The sequence below is a fragment of the Scyliorhinus canicula genome, chromosome 29, assembly GCF_902713615.1.
Source record: "Scyliorhinus canicula chromosome 29, sScyCan1.1, whole genome shotgun sequence".
NCBI classification, from domain to species: domain Eukaryota; kingdom Metazoa; phylum Chordata; class Chondrichthyes; order Carcharhiniformes; family Scyliorhinidae; genus Scyliorhinus; species Scyliorhinus canicula.
In genome coordinates, this window is record NC_052174.1 from 13,525,642 (window position 1) to 13,549,040 (window position 23,399).

Consider the following 23,399-nt stretch of genomic DNA (forward strand, 5'->3'; position numbering starts at 1 on the left):
GTACAGCTGTACTGATAATGATAGCCCCACTGCCCCCTCATTGGATGAGCTCATATTCCCCAAGGAACATGGGGTAACCAATTGCCCCCAGCCAAGACAATCTGGGCAGGTTATAACAAAACTTCTATGTGCCAATCATCTGAGGGATTCTGAGGAGAAATCCACAGACATTCACTTGAGGTTCAGAATGGGGAGTATTTGACCACAGTCATCTTGTGCGTTTAAAAGGACATTATCACTGAGACTGTGTAGGTTAAGATATACTTTGCCACCGTATTGACCTTAAAACCAATGTGTAATTGTGAAGCTAAGGGGGGAGTAAAGGGGTATTGTATCTGTCTGTGCGGAATCTGCACATCCTCCCTGTGTGTGCGTGGGTTTCCTCCGGGTGCTCCGGTTTCCTCCCACAGTCCAAAGATGTGCAGGTTAGGTGGATTGGCCATGATAAATTGCCCTTAGTGTTGGGTGGGGTTACTGGGTTATGGGGATAGGGTGGAGGTGTTGACCTTGGGTAGGGTGCTGTTTCCAAGAGCCGGTGCAGACTCGATGGGCCGAATGGCCTCCTTCTGCACTGTAAATTCTGTGATAATTCTATGAAGTATCATAATCATTTTTTCCGTGTTTAATAAATGTTTTTTTCTGCAGTCCTGTGACTCTGTTCCTCCACATTTATCAAACTAAGTAAAAGGTACGGTCTTTTGAGCCTGGGTTCCATTCTGGAATCTTGCTGTCCAGTTATAACATCGACTGGGATCATAATACAAGGCACTGAGTGACTACCCAATGAGATTCTTCAACAGGAAGACTTCCACTCCCTTAATATTCAATTGATCTGGGACTACAACAAGAGCTTTCTGCATGTAGGTACTTGCTTTCCTGGCAGCTGCCATGGCTCCTTCACCTTCTAAAAGTTCAGGATATCATAGTTCTTTATTCCACTCCTCTTATGTTTAGGATGGATTCTAGGGGCAAGGGCTATCCCTCAAAGAGGTTGGTACTTACCCTTTTGTTTGACCAGGAGACGGGTTTTACAACTGAAGCTATCTGCTCAGAGGGTACTTCAGAGACTTTCTGGATGCTTCTGGAGAAGGATTTCATGGTCCCCCTCCTTTGTTTGCTAGACAAGAGAAAATTATTATTTAAGTAAGTAATTGGCCGTTAGTCATGGCACAAATCAACTTCAGCCTCCCGATTGCCTTGATCCACTATAGTTCGCCTACCGCTGCAACTGGTCCACAGCAGATGCCATCTCCCTGGCCCTGCACTCAACACTGGAAAACCTAGATAACAAAGACACCCATGTCAGACTCCTATTTATTGACTATGTCGTAGTCAATATTTTCCCCGCTTCTGGACTGTGATAGAAAGATTCAAACAGCGTTCATTAGGTAAGCAAAACTAAATTTTATTTACGAATTACAACTGCTAGCAGTATTGGCTGAGACTTGAAGTCGGAAGGCAGTCAAGTACAAACTGCTGGTTCCCTTCCAAGTCTGCAATATCACAAAAGAATAAGATGATTTTTATACATTATAGGATCAAGATAACATGAATACAGCTTGGTCAGGAATTTGATCAAAAGTAAAACATAAGTAATAATCATTACAATGGCATCACCTTGCTGACCTTTAGATGACTCAGGTCTCATATCATTATCTTGTCTTTTGGTACATGTTTTAAGAGATGGAGCAAATTTGTTTAAGTACAGAAAGAGACAATTTTTTAGCTTATCGTATGTATTTAGACTGCTCTGGTCTTATGACGAACGTGCCGTATCCAAGTTTAGTGTCATCCAGTTCTCAGGTCAAGTTTTTTTTTATAATTGTTTTTTATTGAGTTTTCATATTTTATATATGACAAATTACAAATTATTAGAGAGAGAGAAAGAAAAAAAAGGAAAACACAAAATTTAACATAATATTTACAGGTAAGCATTTCCTAACAACAATTGGGGCCGCCCCCTTTCGCCAGCATACATTTTACATTCCCCAATATGGCCGAGGCACATGTTTATAGGCATTTATTATAGTTTGGTTTGGGCCTTGGCTTGCCATCAAACCCCATACGAGCCCGTAACCCCCCCCTCCCCCGGTTACCTTCCCGCGATTCCCGTCCATTTTCCCCTGGTTCTTGGCCACCCGACTATTCTTCCTCATGTACTGTTGGCCACAAACAGGTCCCGGAACAGTTGCATGAATGGCTCCCACGTTCTGTGGAAGCCGTCGTCCGACCCTCGGATGGCGAATTTGATTTTCTCCATTTGGAGAGATTCTGAGAGGTCGGACAGCCAGTCTGCAGCTCTGGGTGGTGCTGCTGACCGCCAGCCAAACAGGATTCTACGGCGGGCAATCAGGGAGGCAAAGGCAAGGGCGTCCGCCCTCCTCCCCAGGAATAGATCTGGCTGGTCTGAAACCCCGAAGACCGCCACTATCGGGCATGGCTCCACCCTCACCCCCACCACTTTGGACATAGCCTCGAAGAAGGCTGTCCAGTACTCCACAAGTCTGGGGCAAGACCAGAACATGTGGGCGTGGTTGGCCGGGCCTCTTTGGCACCGCTCACATCTGTCCTCCACCTCCGGGAAGAACCTACTCATACGGTTTCTCGTTAAGTGGGCTCTATGTACCACTTTTAGTTGCGTCAGGCTGAGCCTTGCGCACGTGGAGGTGGAGTTGACCCTATGCAGTGCTTCGCTCCAGAGTCCCCACCCTATCTCCATCCCCAGGTCGTCCTCCCATTTCCTTCTTGTTGCGTCCAGTACGGTGTCGTCCCTATCTACCAGTCGGTCATACATGTCACTACAGTTCCCTTTCTCTAGGATACTTGCGTCCAGTAGGTCTTCCAGTAGTGTCTGTCGTGGCGGTTGTGGGTACGTCCTTGTCTCCTTTCGTAGGAAGTTTTTGAGCTGCAGGTACCGTAGCTCGTTCCCCCCAGCTGGCTGAAATTTCTCTGTCAGTTCGTCCAGTGTTGCGATCCTGTCGTCCGTGTATAGGTCCCTGACTGTCAGTGTCCCCCCGTCCTGCCTCCACCTTTTGAAGGTGGCGTCAGTCAGTGCTGGTTTGAACCTATGGTTGTTGCAGATGGGAGCCTTGTCCGACATTTTGTACAGGCCAAATTGCTGCCGCAGTTGGTTCCAGGATTGGAGGGTGGCTGTCACCACTGGGCTGGTGGAGTGTTTTTTGGGTGGGGATGGGAGTTCTGCCGTGGCGAGGGCCCGGAGGGAGGTTCCCATGCAGGAGGCCTCCTCCGCACGCACCCACTCGGCTTCTGGCTCCTGGATCCATCCCCTTACTCGCTCGGCTGTTGCCGCCCAGTGGTAGAATTGTAGATTCGGGAGGGCTAGCCCCCCCCTGGATTTTGTTTTTTGTATGACCTTCTTTGGGATCCTAGCATTTTTACCCCCCCATACGAACGCCATGATATGTTTGTCCAGCGCTTTGAAAAAGGCCTTGGGGATGTAGATCGGAATGGATCTAAACAGGAAGAGGAACCTGGGCAGTACGTTCATTTTGATCGTCTGGACTCTCCCCGCGAGGGAGAGCGGGAGTGTGTTCCATCTTTGCAGGTCCTTTTTAACTTCCTCCGTCAGGCTGGTGAGGTTCCATTTGTGGATCCCTTTCCAGTCATGGGCTATTTGGATCCCCAGGTAGCGGAATTTATTTCGGGCTTGTTTGAACGGCAGCCCCTTTAGTGCTGCCCCCCCCCCCTTGCGGGTGTACTGGGAAGATCTCACTTTTGCTCATGTTGAGTTTGTAGCCCGAGAAGGCTCCAAACTCTTTCAGGAGCGCGATGATTCCGTCCATGCTGCTTTGTGGGTCCGAGATATAGAGGAGCAGATCATCCGCATAGAGTGAGACTCTGTGCTCTCTACCTCCCCTTCGGATCCCCCTCCAATTTTTTGCTGCCCTGAGCGCGATTGCTAGCGGTTCGATTGCTAGTGCGAACAGCAGCGGGGACAGTGGGCATCCTTGTCTGGTGTCCCTGTGCAGCTGGAAGTATTGGGAGTTGGTATTGTTGGTCCGTACACTCGCCATGGGAGCGTTGTATAGGAGCTTTACCCAAGCGGTGAACCCTGTTCCAAGCCCGAACCGCTCCAGTACCTCTATGAGGTATTTCCATTCGACTCTGTCGAAGGCCTTTTCTGCGTCCAGGGAGACGATCACCTCTTGTGTTCTCTCCCCGGAGGGGGTCATTATCACGTTCAGCAGGCGCCTGATGTTTGCGGTAAGCTGTCTACCTTTGACGAAGCCCGTCTGGTCCTCTGTGACCACCTCAGGTACACAGTCTTCTAGCCTTTTGGCTAGGATTTTGGCCAGTATTTTGGCGTCTGCGTTCAGCAGAGATATGGGTCTGTATGACCCACATTCCGTTGGGTCTTTGTCTTTCTTAGGTATCAGCGAGATTGAGGCCTGTGCTAACGTGGGTGGCAGTTCTCAGGTCAAGTTGACCTTGGCTGCTTGTATTTGTGCCTTAGGTTATGCGAAGTCAGTTTAAATTTAATTGTACCAAGAAAACTTGACTAGTTTTCCCATCATGCCATTATTTGCTTTGCACAATACCACAACCACAGCTCAGCCTTCAACACTATTATTCCGATGAAACTCACCTCCAAACTCCGTGGCCTGGGCCTCGGCTCCTCCCTCTGTGACTGGATGCTGAACTTCCTAACCCACAGACCACAATCAGTAAGGATAGGCAACAACACTTCCTCCACAATCATTCTCAACACCAGTGCCCCACAAGGCTGTGTCCTCAGCTCCCTACTATACTCCTTGTACACCTATGACTGTGTGGCTAAATTCCCCATCAATTCGATTCTCAAATTTGCTGATGACACCACCGAAGTGGGTCGGATTTCAAAGAATGACAAGACAGAGTTCAGGAATGAGATAGAGAATCTGGTGAACTGGGCGATGACAGTAATCTCTCCCTCAATGTCAAAAAAATTAGGAAGATTGTCATTGACTTCAGGAAGCGTAGAGGAGAACATGCCCCTATCTACATCAATGGGAACGAAGTAGAAAGGGTCGAGAGCTTCAAGCTTTTAGGTGTCCAGATTACCAACAACCTGTCCCGGTCTCCCCACACCGACAATATAGTTCAAGAAAGCCCACCAACGACTCCGCTTTCTCAGAAGACAAGGAAATTTGACATGTCAGCTACAACTCTCACCACGTTTTACAGATGTACCATTGAAAGCATTCTTTCTGGTTGTATCACAGCTTGGTACGGTTCCTGCTCTGCCCAAGACCCCAGGAAACTACAAAAGGTCGTGAATATAGCCAGTCCACCACGCAAACCGACCTCCCATCCATTGACTCTTATCTATAATTCCCACTGCCTCGGAAAGGCAACCAGCATAATTAAGGACCCCACACATCCTGGACATACTCTCTCCACCTTCTTCTGTCAGGAAAAAGATACAAAAGTTTGAGGTCACGTACCAACCGACTCAGGAACAGCTTCTTCCCTGCTGCCATCAGACTTTTGAATGGACCTACCTCGTATTAAATTGATCTTTTCTCGACACCTTGCTATAACTGTAACATTATATTCTGCAGTCTCTCCTTCCCTATGTACAGTATGCATTGTTTGTACAGCTTGCAAGAAACAACACTTTTCACTGTATACTAATACATGTGACAATAATAAATCAAATCAAAGTTTATGATTTAATTTTTTAATGGTTGTGTTCCTTAAGAGGGACGCTTTTACGAAGAATCACATAGAACATTACGAGGCAGCACGGTAGCACAGTTACTTCACAGCTCCAGTGTCCCAGGTGTTGATTCCCGGCATAGGTCACTGTCTGTGCAGAGTCTGCACGTTCTCACCCCGTGTCTGCGTGGTTTTCCTTCAGGTGCTCCGGTTTCCTCCCACAGTCCAAAGATGTGCAGGTTAAGTAGATTGGCCGTGCTAAATTGCCCTTAGTGTCCAAAAAGGCTAGGTGGGGTTACAGGGATGGGGGGAGGTGGTGGGGATAGGAGGAAGGTGTGGGGATAGATGGAGATGTGAACTTAGGGTGCTCTTTCCAAGGGCCAGTGCAGACTCGATGGGCCGAATAGCCTCCCTTCTGCCTGTACATTGTATGATTCTATGATTACGCCCAGAAACAAATCTCTTGATCCAACAGCACTCTGCCGGACGAGCTTCCTTACAATTTAGTTATATCATCACCCTTTGATGATATTGGAGCTACCCAGCATGTAATTGTTTAAATTGTGAAAAGACATAATTAACATGTTGTAATAAATCCTGATCACTTTAATAGGTAGAGTCTCCTCACAAAGTATGTCAAAACACCCACTGTGCAAAAACAAAATTAAAAATGTATTCATCTACCATCAACAAAAGTAAGAAATATGAATGTATATATTTGAGAAACGGAGTCAGAACTTTTAAAATCGTGGCCTTGGATTTACACCTACAAAAGAAGAGATAAACATTTATTTCTCTCTAAGTAAACAAAGCTTATATTTGCATGCAGCTCCTGTCATCTACAAGTTCATATATCCCATACTTATAATGGAACTGGACATTAAACTTATCACACTGTAAATCCTATCTTCCCTCAGTAAAGGTGCTGCAGTGTTAACACCTGGAATATTGCAAACAGTTTTGGTCCCCTTATCTAAGGAAAGATATACTGGCATTAGAGGCAGTCAGAGAAAGTTCACGAGATGTGGGTATGGAGAGAGTTCTTATGAAGAGTGGTTAAGTAGCTTGGGCCTGTACGCATTGGAGTTTAGAAGTATGAGAGGCGACTTTTCTTGAGATATATCAGATTGCTCAGGATACTTGACAGGGTAATGCTGAGAGGAAGTTTCCTCTGTGGGAGAGTTTAGAACCAGAGTGCGTAATCTCAGAGTAAAGGGTCACCCATTTAAAACAGAGATGAGACTTCCACTAGCAGCCATGGAGGTCAACAGTCGCACATCATCAGCCGTCGCCCTGAGTGTTTTTTTAATGGTGTTTAAGCCGGATTTTTCAAGAAATCTCTCAACATAAGTTGATCGAAAGGAAAGTAAAGGCGGTGACCATCAATTTATTGAATCGTGTCCAAATAAGAGTCGAAAAAAGGAGAAACCAAAGTTGAGTGAAAGCAAGAATCCGAGGGTCATCGAGCTCAATGGTAATGAGACACAAGCATGTCCCACGCCAGCTCACTGGTCGATGGAGCAATGGGTCAAGTACCTAGACGAGAAGTTTGCCCGGCATGGCAAGGAGTATCCAGACGATGTAACCCAGATGATAGCCTCAATTAAGGAGGTGGTTGACCGGGTGGAGGAGAAAATGACGACCCAGGGACAGGAGATTCTAAAGTTGTAGGAGCTGGCGACCGAACGAGAGGAGGAGTCCACTGCAATGGCGTTGGAAATTAGCATACTACAGGGCAGCGAGAAATGACTAGATAAAGTGGAAGACTTGGAGACTAGTCTCGCAGGCAAAATATCCGAATCGTCGGGCTGCCACAGGGGAAGGAGGGATCAGATGCGGGAACGTATGTGGGGAAGATGTTGCAGGAGATGGTTGGGGCCGATGTGTTTGTCAAGCCTCTGGAGGTGGACCAGGCATATAGGATGCTCATACTTAAGCCCCAGGGTCGTGAGCCCCCGAGGGCCATGATGGTGAGGCTACATCAATTCCTTGACAAGGAGCGTATCATGAAGTGGGCCAGGCAGACAAAATGTTACATATGGAAGAATCAGAGATCCGGGTGTACCAAGATTGGGGGACAAGAACTTGCAAAGAGGAGAGCAAGTTACAACAAAAGCTAGGCGGCCCTGTTTGAGAAAGACATTAAATTTGACTGTGTATACCCGGCGTGTCTTTGGGTGACCTATGAAAATCGGGAGCTGTACTTTAATTCTCCGGAAGAGGTGTTACTTTCTTGAATAGACAATAATCTGGCTTAAGGGCTTTGTAATTCTAACTGTGGGGGGTTTGAGTTTGAGGGAAGCGATGAAGTGACGGGGGGAGGAGAGAAAAATGGTTCTATGTTCTGCTTTGTCTGTTTAAAATTTCAGTCTTTTAATTCTGTGAGTTTTAACTGCGATGTTCGGGGATGAAAGGGTTTTGGGTGTTTTTATTTTTAAATGTTTTTCTCTCTTTTCTTTTCTCTCGTCTTGTGTAATTGTGATTTGGATTTATTCTCTGTAACAAAGATGGTTGATTCTTGCATGCATAATTTGATTAAGATGCTTGAAGCTTCTATTGTGTTTGATTCTTTGAAGGTGATGTAACTGATAACAATCGGTTAAGTAAAGGGGGAGTGGTAGAACCTTGCCAATCTGGTGTACGGACTTTTAAACTCAAACTGTGGTGGTCTGAGTTTGGGGGAAGGGACAGTCTTGTATAAAATTTTGGCCTTTTAATTCTGTGAGTTAAGTTGCGATGTTCGGGAAGAAAAGGGTTTGGTGTTTTTTTTTCTCTTTTCTCTCTTTTTGTGTAATTTGATCTTGATTTATTGTTTTATGTACTGGATAGAGGGAAGAACTTTTAAGATGCGATGGGGTGTTTTAGTTTTCTGCAAGGAAGGTTTGATTCTTGCATGCATAATTTTGCTTAAGCTGCTTGAAGCTTCTTTTGTGTTGGATTCTGGTTGAAGGTGATAGGACTGATAAGGATCGATTAAAGGGGGAGGGGTTTTGCTTCATTGCCTGCGTGTTGGGGGATGGTATGTTGCTTTTGGATTGTTGTTACTGTGTTGAGTGCTTGTGTTATTGCTCAATGTGATAGAATCTTGCAGTCAGCAGGTTTTTGACGGCCAGAGGGTTGGGAGATGCTGAGCTAGCTGGATAGCTGGTTCACGGGAGCAAAGTGGGGGAAGAGCTGAGGAAAGACGAAAGTGCAGGGGAGGGAGGGCGGGAGGGGGGTTCTGCTGATGGGTATGGGACAGTTTGGAGACTGGAGATGGAAATCAGATGACGGTTGCCGCCGAGGGGCGGATCAAGTGAGGTGTGGAACATGGGCTAGGACTGGCCTAGGAAAGGTCATGGTGACTGACAGGGCAAAAGCCCCCCCCCGACCAGACTGGTTACATGGAATGTTCGTGGGCTGATGGGCCGGTTAAGAGAGCTTGTGTGTTCGCACACCTAAGACAGTTAAAGTGGACGTGGCTATGTTACAGGAGACACACTTGAAGCTGGGAGACCAAATTAAATTAAAGAAGGGATGGGTCGGGCAAGTGTTTCATTCAGGACTGGACTTTAAAACAAGGGGGGTGGCTACCCTGATTAATAAAAAGGTGACATTCAAGGTGGGGAGGATAGAGGTAGACCTGGGAGGCAGATTTATTATGATTAGTGAGAAGCTAGGGGGAATGGCAGTGGTGCTGGTGAATATATATGCCCCAAACCAGCCCATACCCGTACCAGCCTCCCCGAACTCGCGTCAGAATGTGGCGAATAGGAGCTTTTCACAGTAACTTCATTTGAAGCCCACTTGTGACAATAAACGATTTTCATTTCATTTTCAAACAGGGATGATGTTGTATTTATCAGGAAGGTGTTGGGGAAGATCCCAGACCTTGACTTGCACTGGCTGATCATGGGGGGTGACTTTAATACGGTGCTGGACCGAGTTAGACCGCTCGTGTGCTCGGTCTGGGAAGCTGTCAGCATGGCAAAGGAACTGCGGGGATTCATGGAGCGCATGGGAGGGGTAGATCCGTGGAGATTTGAGAGACCAAGGATCAGGGAATATTCATTCTACTCCCATGTACATAAGGCGTACTCCAGGATAGATTTTTTTGTGCTAGATAAACCACTGTTAGCAGGGATTTAGAACACTGAGTACTCAGCAATTGTGGTCTCAGATCATGCACCACACTGGATAGACCTACGGGCAGACACAGGAATGTCCCAGCGCCCGCAGTGGAAACTAGATACAGGGCTGTTAGCGGATGAGGAGATCTGTGCATGACATGTTTCAGACATGACCGAAAGGCCATTCTGGGGTACGTAAAGATCAATGACACGGGAGAGACTGCACTTGGGGTGGTCTGGGAGGCACTGAAAGCGGTCAGTAGAGGGGAATGTATTTCGATTCGAGCCACAGGGATAAAAGCGGTCGGAGCTGGACAAGTTGGCAGGAGAAATCTTACAGGTGGACAGGAGATATTCGGAGTCTCCAAATGAGGAGCTCCTGAAGGAGCGTCAGAGACTTCAATGGAGTTTGGGCTCCCTTCCATAGAAAGGCGGAGAAGGGTCAGCTGAGGAGGGTAAAGGGGCAAACACATGAACATGGGAGGAAAGCTAACAGGATACTGGCACATCAGCTGAGGAAACCGAGAAATAGGCAAATAAAGGATTTGAGGGGAAGACGGTGACGGACCCGGAGACGGTGAATGAAGTGTGCCGGGAATTTTATAGCCAGCTATACGAGTCGGAACCCCCGGTTGGGGAGGGGGGGGGGGGGGGGGGGCATGAATCAATTCCTGGGGAGGCTAGAGTTTCCAAAGGTAAAATGAGGAGCTGGTGGAGGCCCCAGGGGGTCTGATTGGCCTTGGGGAGGTGATAGAGGGGACTGGGTGATGCAATCGGGTAAAGCCCTGGGACCTGATGGGTTCCCAGTGGAAATTTTATAAGATGTTCTCTGGGTTACTGGGGCCGCTCCTGGTTTAAGGCTTTCAACTAGTCCAAGGAGCTGGGGAGTACTCTCCCCAACGTTATCACAGGCATCAATTTCTCGCATCCTGAAGTGTGACAAGATTCCGGAGAACTGTGGATCAATCTCCCTCTTGAATGTAGATGCCAAATTATTGGCAAAGATCCTGGCCACTCGAATAGAGGATTGTGTCCCGGAGATAATTGGGGAGGATCAGACGGGATTTGTAAAGGGCAGGCACCTGACATCCAACATTAGACGGCTTCTTAATGTGATTATGATGCCAGCGGAGGGGCGTGAGGCTGAGGTGGTAGTTGGCATGGACGCGGAGAAGGCTTTCAACCGAGTGGAGTGGAAGTATCTATGGGATATTTTAGGCAGGTTTGGGTTTGGGCAGGGATTTGTGGACTGGGTCCGGCTACTGTACCAGGCCCCGGTGGCAAATGTAAGAACTAACCGAGTTCGGTCAGAATACTTAAGTCTTTGTCGGGGGAGCAGGCAGGGATGCCCGCTCTCCCCATTACTGCTTGCCATGGCCATAGCACCCTCAGCAATGGCTCTCAGAGCAGCCAATACCTGGAGAGGTATAGTGAGGGGGGGGGGGGGGCGGGGTGTGTGTGGAGCACAGGGTATCTCTCTATGCGGATGATATGTTGCTTTATATCACTGACCCGGTTGGGGGGGATGACCAAAATGGAGGTATTAGGAGAATTTGGGCGATTTTCAGGCTATAAGTTAAACATGGGAAAACGCTAGATGTTCGTGATTCAGGCACGGGGGCAGGAAAGGAGGCTGAAGGAGCTACCTTTTAAAGTGTTTGGGAGGTGTTTTAGGTATCTGGGGATTCAAGTGGCCAAGGATTGGGGGCAGCTTCACAAGTTAGATTTGGGCAATGCAATGGATCAAATGAGAAGGGATTTTTGTAGATGGGACATGCTCCCACTGACGCTGGCGGGGTGGTTCAGACGGTGAAGATGACTATCCTTCTGAGACTGCTTTTCTTTTTTCAGTGTCTCCCAATTTTTGTCCCAAAGTCTTTTTTCAGAAGTATGAATGTGACGATATCGAGGTTCATATGGGCGGGTAAAACTCCGAGCGTAACAAGGACACTCCTGGAACTGGCCCGCGGTGAAGGGGGATTGGCTCTCCTGAGCTTTATTAACTATTACTGGGCTGCCAATATAGCGATGGTCAGGAAGTGGGTAGTAGGGGATGGGTCGATCTGGGAGCGGATGGAGTTGGCATCCTGCAAAGGTACGAGTCTGGATGCTTTATTGTCGGCGCCCCTGCTGTTCTCGTCTGCTCGGTGCTCCACAGGTCCTGTGGTGGTGAAAGCCCTGAGGGTGTGGGGGCAATGGAGGCAGCATACGAGACTGGGCCAGTGTTGTCACCGATCTGTGGCAATTACTGGTTTGTCCTGGGAGGACTGGATGGCAGCTTTAAGGTATGGCAACGGGCAGGGATTGAGAGGTTTGGTGATCTATTCATCCAGGAGGGCTTCCCGACCTTGGAGGTAGGTTCTTCCAGGAGGTGGAGGACAGATGTGGGCGGTGCAGGGGTAGCCCGGCCAACCATGTTCATATGTTTTGGGCATGTCTGAAACTGAGGGAATTTTGCAAGGGATTTGCAGATGTTATAAAGAACAAAGAACAAAGAAAAGTACAGCACAGGAACAGGCCCTTCGGCCCTCCAAGCCCGTGCCGACCATGCTGCCCGACTAAACTAAAATCTTCTACACTTCCTGGGTCCGTATCCCTCTATTCCCATCCTATTCATGTATTTGTCAAGAAGTACCTTAAATGTCACTATCGTCCCTGCTTCCACCACCTCCTCCGGCAGTGAGTTCCAGTCACCCACTACCCTCTATGTAAAAAACTTGTCTCATCCATCTCCTCTAAACCTTGCCCCTCGCACCTTAAACCTATGCCCCCTAGTAATTGATCCCTCTACCCTGGGGAAAAGCCTCTGTCTATGCCCCTCATAATTTTGTAGACCTCTATCAGGTTGCCCCTTAACCTCTGTCATTCCTGTGAGAACAAACCAAGTTTATTCAACTGCTCCTCATAGCTAATGCCCTCCATACCAGGCAATATCCTGGTAAATCTCTTCTGCACCCTCTCTAAAGCCTCCATATCCTTCTGGTAGTGTGGTGACCAGAATTGAACACAATACTCCAAGTGTGGCCTAACTAAGGTTCTATACAGCTGCAACATGACTTGCCAATTCTTATACTCAATGCCCCGGCCAATGAAGGCAAGCATGCCGTATGCCTTCTTGACTACCTTCTCCACCTGTGTTGCCCCTTTCAGTGACCTGTGGGCCTGTACACCTAGATCTCTTTGACTTTCAATACACTTGAGGGTTGTACCATTCACTGTATATTCCCTACCTGCATTAGACCTTCCAAAATGCATTACCTCACATTTGTCCGGATTAAACTCCATCTGCCATCTCTCCACCCAAGAATCCAAACGATCTAAATCCTGCTGTATCCTCTGGCAGTCCTCATCGTTATCCGCAATTCCACGAACCTTTGTGTTGTCTGCAAACTTACTAATCAAACCAGTTACGTTTTCCTCCAAACCATTTATATATACTACGAACAGAAAAGATCCCAGCACTGACCCCTGCGGAACACCACTAGTCACAGCCCTCCAATTAGAAAAGCACCCTTCCATTGCTACTCTCTGCCTTCTATGACCTAGCCAGTTCTGTATCCACCTTGCCAGCTGACCCCTGATCCCGTGTGACTTCACCTTTTGTACTAGTCTACTATGAGGGACCTTGTCAAAGGCCTTACTGAAGTCCATATAGACAACATCCACTGCCCTACATGTATCAATCATCTTTGTGACCTCTTCGAAAAACTCTATCAAGTTAGTGAGACACGACCTCCCCTTCACAAAACCATGCTGCCTCTCACTAATACGTCCATTTGCTTCCAAATGGGAGTAGATCCTGTCTCGAAGAATTCTCTCCAGTATTTTCCCTACCACTGACGTAAGGCTCATCGGTCTGTATTTCCCTGGATTATCCTTGCTACCTTCTTAAACAAAGGAACAACATTGACTATTCTGCAGTCCTCCAGAACATCCTTCTGCACTGTAAATTCTATGAAATATTCTATGAAATCTGCTGGGGCATTTTGAGAATATGATAAATTTTGGAAGATTATAACCAATGCATCTACTATCCCTGCATCCATTTATTTTCCGACTGTAGGATGCAGCCCATCTGATCCTGGAGACTTGTCCACCTTTATGTATAATAGTTTTCCTAGTACCTTCTCCTTGGTGATGGTTTTAGTTCCCCGCTCACTTTCATCTCTTAATCTTCAAGTATCTCTGGGAGGTTTTCTAATCCTTCTACAGTGAAGGTGAACACAAAATCCCCATTTAATCCATCCACCATTTCCTTATTTTTATTATTAATTTCCCAGACTTAGGGGTGGATTCTCCGCTGCCCACTGCCGGTAGCAGAGTTCTTGGTGCGGTGGAAGCGTGCCTTGGACAAAATCAATGCTGTTCCGATGTTCCAGTCCCCCACTGGGGGGGGGGGGGGGGGGTGAGCAATGCTGCTGCCAGGGAATGGCCAGAGAATCCTGCCCTGTATTTTTAAGCATGGTCTTGTCGTAGTGGGTAAATTCTGCCCACTACACACCCCACACCCTGTCAGACACCCCATCATATGCCTGTATCAGAGACACCACCAGACCCCCATATCAGAGACACCCATCAGACCCCTCGTCAGACTTCCCCAGTGACCCTCCATATCAGTGACCCTGATATCAGTGATTCCCCGTGTCAGTGAGACCCCCTCATCAATGACCTCCATATCAGTGAGACCCCCATATCAGTGACCTCATATCTAGTGGATAAATGCATTCACTTGCTCTGTTTCTCAGCAGAAAGCACTTAACTGCTTTTGATGTGGTGATTTCCTGTCAACCATAGCTAGGTGTTTATAAACATTGTGGTTTGGTTCACAGCAGGAAGGACCCCTGTCTGCATCAATGATGCCAAGGTGGAGATAGTTGATGGCTTCAAATCCCTCGGTGTGCACATCAGCAATAATTTGTCCTGGTCCACCCATGTCGACGCTACGACCAAGAAAGCAAAAAAGCGCCGATACTTCCTCAGGAAATTCTACGAGTCCATATTGCTTCTGACCAATTTTTACAGGCCCACCATAGAAAGCATGCTCTTTGGCTGCACCACAGCTTGGTATGGCAACTGCTTGGCCCAAGACCGTAAGAAACTAGAGAGAGTCGTGAACACAGCTGAGTCCATCATCCAAACCCGCCTCCAGCCATTGACTCTGTCGACACCTTCTGCTGCCTTGAGAAAGCGAGCAGCATAATCAAAGACCTCTCCCACCTGGGTTATTCTCTCTTCCAACTTCGTCCATCAGGCAGGAGATACAAAAATCTGAGAACACAAACTAACCCGCTGTTACCAGACTCCTGAATGACCCTCTTATGGACTGATCTGAACGTTTTACACATCTTCTCTACCGAGTAGCACTACACTCTATGCTTCACCCGATGCCTATGCTATGTATTTGCATGATGCATTTATGTATGCCCTATGTTTTTGTCATGTATGGAATAATCTGTCTGGACTGTACACAGAACAATATTTTTCACTGTACATCGGTACTCGTGACAATAATCCAAATCCAAATCTTACATTTCAACCTCTTTTTCCGTTTCACTTTAGCCAATGCTACCTTCATACACTTATAATCACCTTTATTTGGGCTGCAGGCAAAACGCAGCATGCCGACAGCGAAGAATCAAGCCCAATGTTTAAAGAAATTGTCCTAAATGCACTCTGTGAACCAATTCTCCAGTTTATCATTGCCAATCTGATTTCCCCAATTTACATCAGGATTAAAGCCACCCATGATTATTGGACAACTTTCTTAGGCCCCATTTCTTTCCTCTTATACACTCTTTCTTACAGTGATTCTACTATTGGGGGGGGGGAGAGGGGGTGCGCTCTATAAACTACTCCCGCAAGTGACTTTTCCTCCTTATCTCGACCCAAGCTATATCTCACTCTTTTGATCAAAGGTAATGTCTCATTACTGTACTATTGTCATCCTTTGTTAACAATGCTATCCCATCACCTTTTCCTAGGTTTCTGTCTTTCTAAATAGCATTCAGGTCCCAGTCTTGGTTACCTTTAAGCCATGTCTCCGTGATGGCTCTCTGATCATACATATTAATTCGTGCTAACAATTCATTCATTTCATTACAAATGTTTGTGTGCATTCAGACACAGAGCCTTAAACTTTGTCTTTTACCAGTTTTGCAATCTCCGGCCTTTTCTGCTGTCCATTCCTGCGACACTCTGGTTATCATTGCCTGAATTGCTACCCTGTTATCTTCCCGTATCGTTTCCCTCTAATTTACCACCTTTCCTCACATGATCTCTTCCCCCATTATTTAATTTAAAGCCTTTTCTACTTCCCAAAGGATGGCACTAGTGTATGAGTCAATGTTTTCAGGTGAAGACCATCCCATGGATGGACAGGAGGACATTATTAAAGACTGAGGTGTTATTTGAGCAGTTCCAGTATAAATGTGGACATAGGAATTGATAACGGCAATAAGAAAAGGACAGAACGTACATCCTTAAAGCAGATATTGTGTTATAACCTGCCTGCTTACCATTGGCTGGGGACTAATGACAATCCCACAATCCTGTGGGAGTATGGGCTTCCCCAATGAGGGGGGGGCGGATAAATCATTAGCAGACTACCTGCATAAATAGAGCTGGCCAGTTTGGAACTAGAGGGAGAGGAGTTGGCAGCAAGAGAAGTTGTTGCTGCTGTGATATGTTAATTTGTAAATAAATGTTATTTCTTTGTATCCTGAAAACTCGTGCTGGATTCTTCGTGGCCCTCACAAAATATTGAATTACATCCGTTTGCTCTGGTCCATTAACCCTCACCGTTGAAGTACAATTCACCTAAAGACAATACTTGGTCTGAACTCTTATACATCACCACTGAAAATCAATTAGCATTATATTAAAGTCTTGTAAAAGCATGCATTTCCTATTTACAACTTCACTTCCTGTTGTCACAATTTTCCAGTCCCATTTTTATTTTAAAGTTTAACATTGGGAATGGCCATGTTATCCTGTATGATGGGAACTCTCCATGTGGTCCCAGTGATAATGGGAGCAGACTGTGTTCTTTACATCACCCTCCATCACTGTGTCCTCTGGCACAGCTAAGGAGACACCATGGACTGTCTAATTGCCAACGGAACAGTTTGGGTTCCATTCGCATGTGATCTGACTTTTGAAAAAAAGCCAATAATTATGTGCTGGTTATTCTGACCTTTATAACCTGTCCTCTTCTGAAAGGATTATTAGTGGCGGCCAATCTGAGATCACTTGCATCAGTGTGGCCGGGGTATTTTAACCAGCCTATTATTTTATCCTCACCAAATAATGGTTTAAGCACAAACCTCTTCAGTTAAAAGACAGATTCTAGTCCTGGCGTCACATCTGTAGTGTACGATTCTCCTTCATTTATTGGATCTGCATTACAAACATAAAGGAGCCATTAAACCAATAAAGAATAAAATATGACACATTTCACATTCTGAGTGTCTCAAAGTAAATCACAGAAAGTGAAATACTTTCCAAGTGTTGCAATGTAGGAAACATGAGTCATGTTAAGTTTGCACAAATAAGTAATAAATGACCAATTCTGTTAATGTTGATTCAGGAAGGAACATTGACCAGGCCATCAAGGAGAACCGACAGCTCTTTTAATAGTACCATGGGACCCTTTATGCCACCTGAACTGTTGGCTGGTTTATTATAAACTACCATAAACAGGGTAACAAAATATAGAGCATTGAACTGTTACCGTGTGATGTGAGATTGGCAATGGGGGACGGCACAGTGGCACAATGGTTAGCACTGCTGCCTCACGGTGCCGAGGACCCGGGTTCAAACCCGGCCCTGGGCCAATGTCCGTGAGGAGTTTCCACATTCTCCCCTTGTCTGCATCCCCACAACCCAAAAAGATTTGCAGAGTAGGTGGATTGGCCACGTTAAATTGCCCCTTAATTAAATTAAATTAAATTAAAAGAAAAGATTGGCAATGAGATCCATCCATCTCTCTTTGTTAAAATTGTGGATGTGCGATCTTAATCAGATATGCTGTTGTGTTTCCTTTGTAGTATCTCAGTAGAACTGCAAGGCCTCTGTCAAAGCAACTATTAGATTAGCAACTGAATTTTGACTTTTCAACTTTTGAATATTATTTGAACTTTGTTGCCACCATCCTGTTCAGGGTGAACAGAACTGGTATACTGATGTAACCATCCTCCTCCCTCAGACCTATGGAAACTGGGTCAGTAATCTTGTGTTTAATTCAGAAGAGAAGAAGCTAGAAGTGATTCTGGTATTAAATTATATTCCTCAGGGTACACACATTACTGGACGCTGGTTTCACAGGAGACTCTGGAATGAGGAGCAGCTGTCTAATGCAAGTTATGTATGACCAAATGCACACAATTCTCCACCCAACAAAAAAGGAGCTGGCAGGTAGTAAGAGAGAAAGACAGACACAGTATAGCGTTCTGTTTTAGATATTTCAGTTCAAGGTTTTATAAATGCTGCAGATACAAAATACTATGGATGCTGGAAATTTGAAATAAAAGCATAATATGATAGAATATTAAATGATCAGGCAGGATCTATGGAATGAAACTAAACTAAATGGCCAATTTCTAGAGTTGGAAGGATATGGAGCCATTTAAGAATGATGGGAGTACCAAAATTCCAGACTCTGGTGCCTCCAATTTTCATTAGTATGAAATAAGGTTGCATGTAGTGAGCTTGCACCCCGCACTCCTGGCTTGACTATCTTTATTGTGGAGGTAGGAATCTAATGAACCCTGCAATGCACCAGGGGCTGGTTTAGCTCACTCAGCTAAATCGCTGGCTTTTAAAGGAGGCCAGCAGCATGGTTCGATTCCCGTACCAGCCTCCCGGGGCAGGCGCCGGAATGTGGCGACTAGGGGCTTTTCACTAACTTCATTGAAGCCTACTCGTGACAATAAGTGATTTTCATTTCATTCATTTTTCAATTTGAAAAGAGGCAGACCAGTTTCTGGTTCACTCATTACGCATGATTGGCTGAGAGTGCAGACTTATAAACACTGTTTATAAAGCTGCAGAGAAGGGTTGACTATATTTAATTGAGAGCTATATGAGGTTATAATATGCATTTTCTGTGACCTCTTTTGTCAAATTTGTTTTTGTTAAAACAAATTCTAATTAAGGGGCAATTTAGCGTGGCCAATCCACCTATCCTGCAAATCTTTGGGTTGTGGTTGTGAGAACCATGCATCCACGGGGAGAATGTGAAAACTCCACACAGACAGTGACCGGGGACAGGATCCTTAGCGCCATGAGGCAGCAGTGCTAACCACTGGGCCACTGTGCCACCCAGGCTTTAGTTATTAATGCTATAATGGTCTTTTATTAACATTTTTAGAGGATGCAGCAGCACCAGTTTTTAAAATTGAAAATAAATTATGAATGGGGGTTTGTCAAGCAGTTTCACACACATTACTGAAGTGTTAATTTGTTCTGCACATTATGTATACTGGGCGAACATGCATGAAAAGACCTCGAGTAGCCATGGAGGATATGAGGGGTCTTTGGTGGGGTGTGGCAGGAATTAATTGGCTTTGAGTTGACAGCTGGGCTTCATTCATTTATTTTTTCTTTGATGGGATGTGGGCGACACTGGCTGGCCCAGCATTTGTTGCCCATTCCTAATTGCCCTTGAACTGAATGGTTTGCTCGGCCATTTCAGAGCACATTTAAGAATCAACCACATTGCTGTCGATCTGGAGTCACATGTAGGCCAGACCAGGTAAGGATGGCAGATTTCCTTCCCTAAAGGGCATGAGTGAACCAGATGGGTTTTTATCACAATTGACAATGGTTCCACGGAAGTCATTAGACTTTTAATTCCAGATTTTTATTGAATTTAAATTTTATCATCTGCCGTGGTGGGATTCAAACCTGTGTGCCCAGAGAATTACCCTGAGCCTCTGGATTACTAGTCCAGTAACAACAGCACTGTCTCCCCTAATGGGGCCATGTGGTGGTTTTTTGCATGAGTCAGCAGGGAAGGCACTGTGATTGGGGTGATGGAATGTGATGGGTGAGGGATAGCAAGCCTGAACTATTATCCAAAAACTGGGTTGAAATCCCATTTTGCCCATGTGGGCCTTTTAACCAGTGACTACTCGGCTATCTCTGTGGCCACCTCCAATTTGTTTTGTGGGGTGGTGTACCTTACTCTATCCCACCATCCCCTCAAATAAAATATCAAATAGGGGCTGATTTAGCTCACTGGGCTAAATCGCTGGCTTTTAAAACAGGCCAGCAGCACGGTTCGATTCCCGTATCAGTCTCCCCGGACAGGCGCCAGAATGTGGCGACTAGGGGCTTTTCACAGTAACTTCATTGAAGCCTACTCGTGACAATAAGCGATTTTCATTTATCAAATACCTTGCCACTTGTGACACTTTATACTGAGATGGATCTGTTGAATTGTGAAATTGTCTGACTTGCGCTACCTGCCTCGTTAGCGGAAATGTGACCCAACATTTCAGATTGGTGACCTGTTATCAGAATGAGGAAATTAAAAATGTCTTTTTTTAAATTAAAATACCCAATTCTTTTTTTTACAATTCACACAGACATGGGGAGAATGTGCAAACACCACTGGAACCTAGGTCCTCAGCACCGTGAGGCAGCAGTGCTAACCACTACTCCACCATGCCGCCTGAAAGATAAAAATGTAATAGGTTCCGAGAAAGTGCAAGGGTTGAAGGGGATAAAGAACAAAAGGGAAGGTGCCCGATAGGTTGCAGGGCAGGAGAGTTTATGCCAAAAGATTTTATGGAACAAAAGCCAAAGTAAATGGTAACGTGTACAATAAAGAGACAAAACATCTTTCCAGATGAAATGAATGAAAATCGCTTATTGTCACAAGTCGGCTTCAAATGAAGTTACTGTGAAAAGCCCCTAGTCGCCCCATTCTGGCGCCTGTTCGGGGAGGCTGGTACAGAATGAGGTGTGGATGGCTGAATAGTAGCTGTCCAAATACAAATTGAAGGAATAAATAGTGAAGGAAATGAGAAAACTGATCCGATCCTACCTCTGGCTCCATTTTCTTATGATTGTTTTTGCTCGTTTGCTTTCTTGTTTCTATTCTGACAGGTTGGGCAATAGGCACCCTGCCTGTTAAATCCAGAATTGAGGCTGAAAATGCCGCTAAATTGGCTTTCTAATTAATTTTTCCAATTTAATCGTTTTTTCTCACATGCGGGCACCCTTCTTGCCTACAATCCCGCTCAGATACACCTGGAAGATGAATATTCCAACACCCTGCCTGCACCCAAATCTGCTTCCCTTTCCTGGGATTGTTTTGTCCTCAAAGTCCAAATCAAGGTAAGCAAGTTAGAAATAATTGATTCAATGGAAAGTCATGTACAGAAAGTGAAATAAAGGGAGGGAAAGAGAGAGAGATAAAAGCGGCAGGAAGAAAAAGTTAAAAGAAAGTTAATTTTAACATTCTATTTTAAAATATTCAACACTAATTAAAATCTGAAGAAATGAGAGTCTTGTTCAAGTTAAATTTCAGTATCACAGAGGGTGTCATTAAGACATAACAAGCCAGTGAAATGTATTTACAGTTGAATGACAAGCCCTAATATATTTGGTAATTTCAGTGGGGATCTATCATGTAAACATATCACATTTGCTTGCGATTGCTTGAATGCCCAGTCACTTCACAAGATAATGTTGAAGCAAAACTTGTGCAGGAGTTGGGCAACTCAGATAGCAACATCCTAATTTCCACATTTAACTCAGATAGCAACATCCTAATTCCCACATTTAACTCAGATAGCAACATTAATTTCCACATTTAACTCAGATAGCAACATCCTAATTCCCACATTTAACTCAGATAGCAACATCCTAATTCCCACATTTAACTCAGGTAGCAACATCCTAATTCCCACATTTAACTCAGATAGCAACAGCATAATTCCCACATTTAACTGCACATATACAGATATTGGACGTGCTGTCAACATTACTTTTTAATGAGAGAAGTGAAGGCCACAACCCCGGCCCCCTTCCCCTTCCCCTTCCTCTCCAGCAACTCCGGAATGTCCGATATCCCAAAGATCGCCACCATTGGCTCTGGCCTGACCTCCACACCCACAATCTTAGATAACGTCCCAAACACTGCTTCCCAGTAACTCTCCAGTTTCTCACAACCCTAGAACATGTGTGCATGAATCACCAGTCCTCACCCACACTTCCCGCACTCATTGACCACCCCTAGAAGAACCCACTCATCCTCGCCGGGACTATTGTACCCTGTGCACCAGCTTGAACTGAATTAAGCTCAGCCTGGTGCAAGAAGATGTTGAATTCACCCTACGCATCGCCTCGCACCAAAATCCCCAGCTTGTTTTCCCCCCCACCCCCAAATCCTCCTCCCATTTGTTCTTGACCCTCGCCACCTGCATCCCCAAGCAAACCCCCGTAAATATCTCCAATCTTACCCTCTCCTGACTCATCTGGGAGCAGCAGTTGCTCCAATAGGGTGTACTCCGGCAACCTGGATAAGGTTCTTCACTCTTTTTGTGCAAATTCCCTCCCCATGTATCTAAATTCATTTCACCTCGGCAACTCAAACCTCTCCTGCAACTCATGCAGATCTGCAAACGTCCCTTCCAAGTACAAGTCCCTCACCCTCACCAGCCCCACCTCCCTCCACTTCCCATACATCCTATCCATCTCCCATACATCCCATCCATCTGCCCCGGGATAAACCTGTGGTTCCTGCACAGTGTTGTCAACATTGACATTCCCTCCAATTTAATGTGTCTCCGCAGCTGATTCCACACCCTAACCGTCGACTGTACCACCGGGCTCCCCTTATACTCCCTGGAGCTAGTGGCAGTGGATCCGTCATCAAAGCCCTCAAACTGGATCCCCGATTCTGCGTCATTTACCCATTCACTGTAACAATAATCTTTAAGCAAGCTGCTGTCCATTGTCAGTGAATTTTGTTTTCAAAACTGTTCCCTCAACATGGCCAGATTTCCATACCAAACAGTTCAAATTTGATGTGTTCTTGACCATTCCATTGCCAGTACATTTGTGTAAAATCCCAATAAATTTAAAAGGTATCATAAATATCAGCATTACTGTCAAAGTTTGTGGTTCCTGTGTTAACCACAGTGATTATCTCAGAACTGTGCCATTCGAAATCGTCATCTGCCCACTTCTCTGATATAATTTTGTTTTCTTCGTCCTCTCTGTTAAAAGACACAAGTGTCAGAAAATTACTCTTTGAACAAAAGGGAAACTGAATTACTTTGCAGGGAATTCATTGATTAGATAGTTTGACACACTTTTTCTCCTCACATCACCTTCGCAATTTGGTTCAATTGGTTCCACAGAAATGGTTGGTGTGGGAAATGGAAAATGCTGCATTCTTCATTCCCACTGAGAAGGACGCGAGCAGCAACGACACAGGAAGCATCATGGCCACTGTGTTCCTGGAAAAGCCACACACCGTCCTGATGTGAACATGGATCACCATCCTTTCATTGTCACTGGACCAATATCCAGGAATTCCCTATTCAACAACGAGGAAAGCTGCAGTGGTGGAGAGCTTTGGAAATCTGAGGTACAAAGCCATTTATTTCTGCCTAAGTTTGT

At 45.6% G+C, this 23,399-nt stretch overlaps 1 protein-coding gene across 1 annotated transcript in view; it reads right to left on the reverse strand.

Moving 5' to 3' along the window:
• Positions 1 to 6,401: 6,401 nt before the first annotated feature.
• Positions 6,402 to 23,399, reverse strand: part of LOC119958325 (mucin-3B-like) — a 51,173-nt gene continuing 34,175 nt past the window's right edge. Inside the window, exons 9-11 of the mRNA XM_038786764.1 lie at positions 22,884 to 22,993; positions 17,090 to 17,162; positions 6,402 to 6,424 (exon numbers count right to left, since the gene is read on the reverse strand). Of these exons, the coding sequence (XP_038642692.1) occupies positions 17,098 to 17,162; positions 22,884 to 22,993 (175 nt within the window). The 3' untranslated portion in view covers positions 6,402 to 6,424; positions 17,090 to 17,097. The remainder of the gene's footprint in view (positions 6,425 to 17,089; positions 17,163 to 22,883; positions 22,994 to 23,399) is intronic.